Source organism: Amphimedon queenslandica, unplaced genomic scaffold (genome assembly GCF_000090795.2).
Source record: "Amphimedon queenslandica unplaced genomic scaffold, v1.1 AMPQUscaffold_13258, whole genome shotgun sequence".
NCBI classification, from domain to species: Eukaryota; Metazoa; Porifera; class Demospongiae; order Haplosclerida; family Niphatidae; genus Amphimedon; species Amphimedon queenslandica.
Genome location: NW_003546506.1, coordinates 137,557 through 139,706, shown reverse-complemented (window position 1 = coordinate 139,706; position 2,150 = coordinate 137,557). Strand labels below are relative to the sequence as shown.

At 36.3% G+C, this 2,150-nt stretch overlaps 1 protein-coding gene across 1 annotated transcript in view; it reads right to left on the bottom strand.

Annotated features, from left to right (window-relative positions):
- Positions 1-329: 329 nt before the first annotated feature.
- Positions 330-2,150, bottom strand: part of LOC105313639 (neuroblastoma-amplified sequence-like) — a 17,815-nt gene continuing 15,994 nt past the window's right edge. The window contains exon 14 of the mRNA XM_019999542.1: positions 330-1,158. Coding sequence (XP_019855101.1) covers positions 1,142-1,158 — 17 coding nt within the window. The 3' untranslated portion in view covers positions 330-1,141. The remainder of the gene's footprint in view (positions 1,159-2,150) is intronic.

The window sequence follows — 2,150 nt, the reverse complement described above, 5'->3', positions numbered from 1 at the left end:
AAGCAAAAAATTTGCAGTGCTTACTAGAATAGATATTGCTAAATTTGCAGCATCATAAAATTAAAAATGTATTACACAGCTAAATGATTTAGAGTTAATAGTACTTGCCAAAAACAGATTATAGTTTATATAAAGTCATTCTCTCAGAGAGTTAGTGATGGCTGATTAAGCACTGTAGAAGGGAATGAGAATAACGAAGAGATACCAAGTAAAACAAGATTTTTTCAGACAATGCTAAGTAAACTAGCCATTAATAACTTAATAAGAGCAAGTGTAGTAAAGAGTAGAGTAATAGCAAGGTACATTGTACTATCTCAGATAGTGTATAGCAAAAAATGAAGAGTTACACCTTCTTGTATGCATTACAACATCCACCTAATTTAATTAGCAGCAATACAGCTATCTGCTATGGAAGGAGAAGAGAGTCTAAGCAGCTTGGTCTTATTAACAGTACACGGTAATGAAAATATTGAAGAGATTGGAAAAGGAAATGACGGAGTCCAGATAAAGAAACCATCTACAAATAAATTTGAAATGGAAATGGAAGAGATACATGCTGAAGTTCAGCCATCAATAGAAGAAGAACCTAAGATGAAAGAGACACTGCATAGAGAGGCAGGAAGAGTAGAAAAGGAGAAGACAGCTGTACAACAAGATAGAGCAAGTGGAGAGCAATCAATATCCCAATTGACAATAATGGTAGTTGGTAAGACAGGAGTGGGTAAGTCAACACTCATCAATTCAATGCTGGGTAAGAAAGTAGCCAAAACACCAGACAGCATCCACCCTAGCAATCATGATACAATAGAAGAGCACATTGGCCCTGTCTATGGTACACCAGTGGTGTTCTATGATACAAGAGGGCTGGGAGACCCAAAGCTAAAGAATAAAGAGCTGATGAATAGCTTTAAACAGAAGATGAAACAGTGTGGTGATCGACTCACAGTCCTTATATGCCAGCGATTTACAGAGAAATTTGATGATTCAGTTGAGCGTTTTGCAGAGCTTCTAGCAAAATATTTCAAGAATGATTACACAATATGGAAGAACTGCATCTTAGTACTCACACAAGCAAATTTGTATAATCCTGAAAATGATGAGAGCGATGAAGAGGAGGGCGAAGACGATAGAAGGAGCGACATTAGCCCAGAGGAAGTTCTAAAATTGAAAATGAATATACGTATGAGAGATTGGGGCATAAAGTTTCAATTGCGCCTGAAAAGATACAACGTGCCTGAAGAAATAATCATGAATATGCCAGTGTGTGTCGCCGGGAATAAAAGGCACCTCAAACTACCTCTCACCGATAACTGGATAGAAACAATAATGGATCACTGCAGCACAAGAGCTCTGCATTTTCAAAGCGCTCAACGAATGGAGCGACAGTCACAAGATATGGCAATCTATTTGAGTGGAACGATTGGAGGAGCAGTTGGAGGTCTTACATTACCAGTTGTTGGCATACCGATTGGCATTACCGTAGGCTCTTTGGTTGGATATGGAATTGCTGAAAGGTCTTACCAGAGGACAGTAAGTAATACAGAAGAAAAAGAGTTCCGTGAAAGAAAAAAAGATGAACTAACAACAGAAAAAGACTAACAAAAACACTAAAAATTGCAATGATTGATATAAGTTATTACATATATTAAATCTTACTTAGCAGCTACTTACATATTAAATAATAAAAATCTCAAATGTCACTATGTAATGAATGCACTCCTACTAGCATAATTACTCACACTTCATTCCAATGGTACTATACACCATTGACATTTGATACAACTCAGTAATGGGATATAAAGATATTACCATGGACAGTCCCACATTTACATTTGCAAATATACAACATGTAGTTGTTTTGATAAAGTAGGAAGAGGTCACCCAATAAATCAAAACAAGTTACTGATAAGCTAAAAATGCTTTTACTACACTGTCGGTCTGTCACGTCATGAGTGACTAATTGTGAAAGTGGACAATAACACATTCAATGTGTTTTATCATGTGATCATAGTTTACATAAAGTCTTTCTCTCAGAGAGTTAGTGATGGCACAAGCATCAGATGAGAGTCTATGTTTAACTATTGTAGAAGGGAATGAGAATAATGAAGAGATAACAAGCAAAGAAACTAATTTTACTGAGAACATCATCA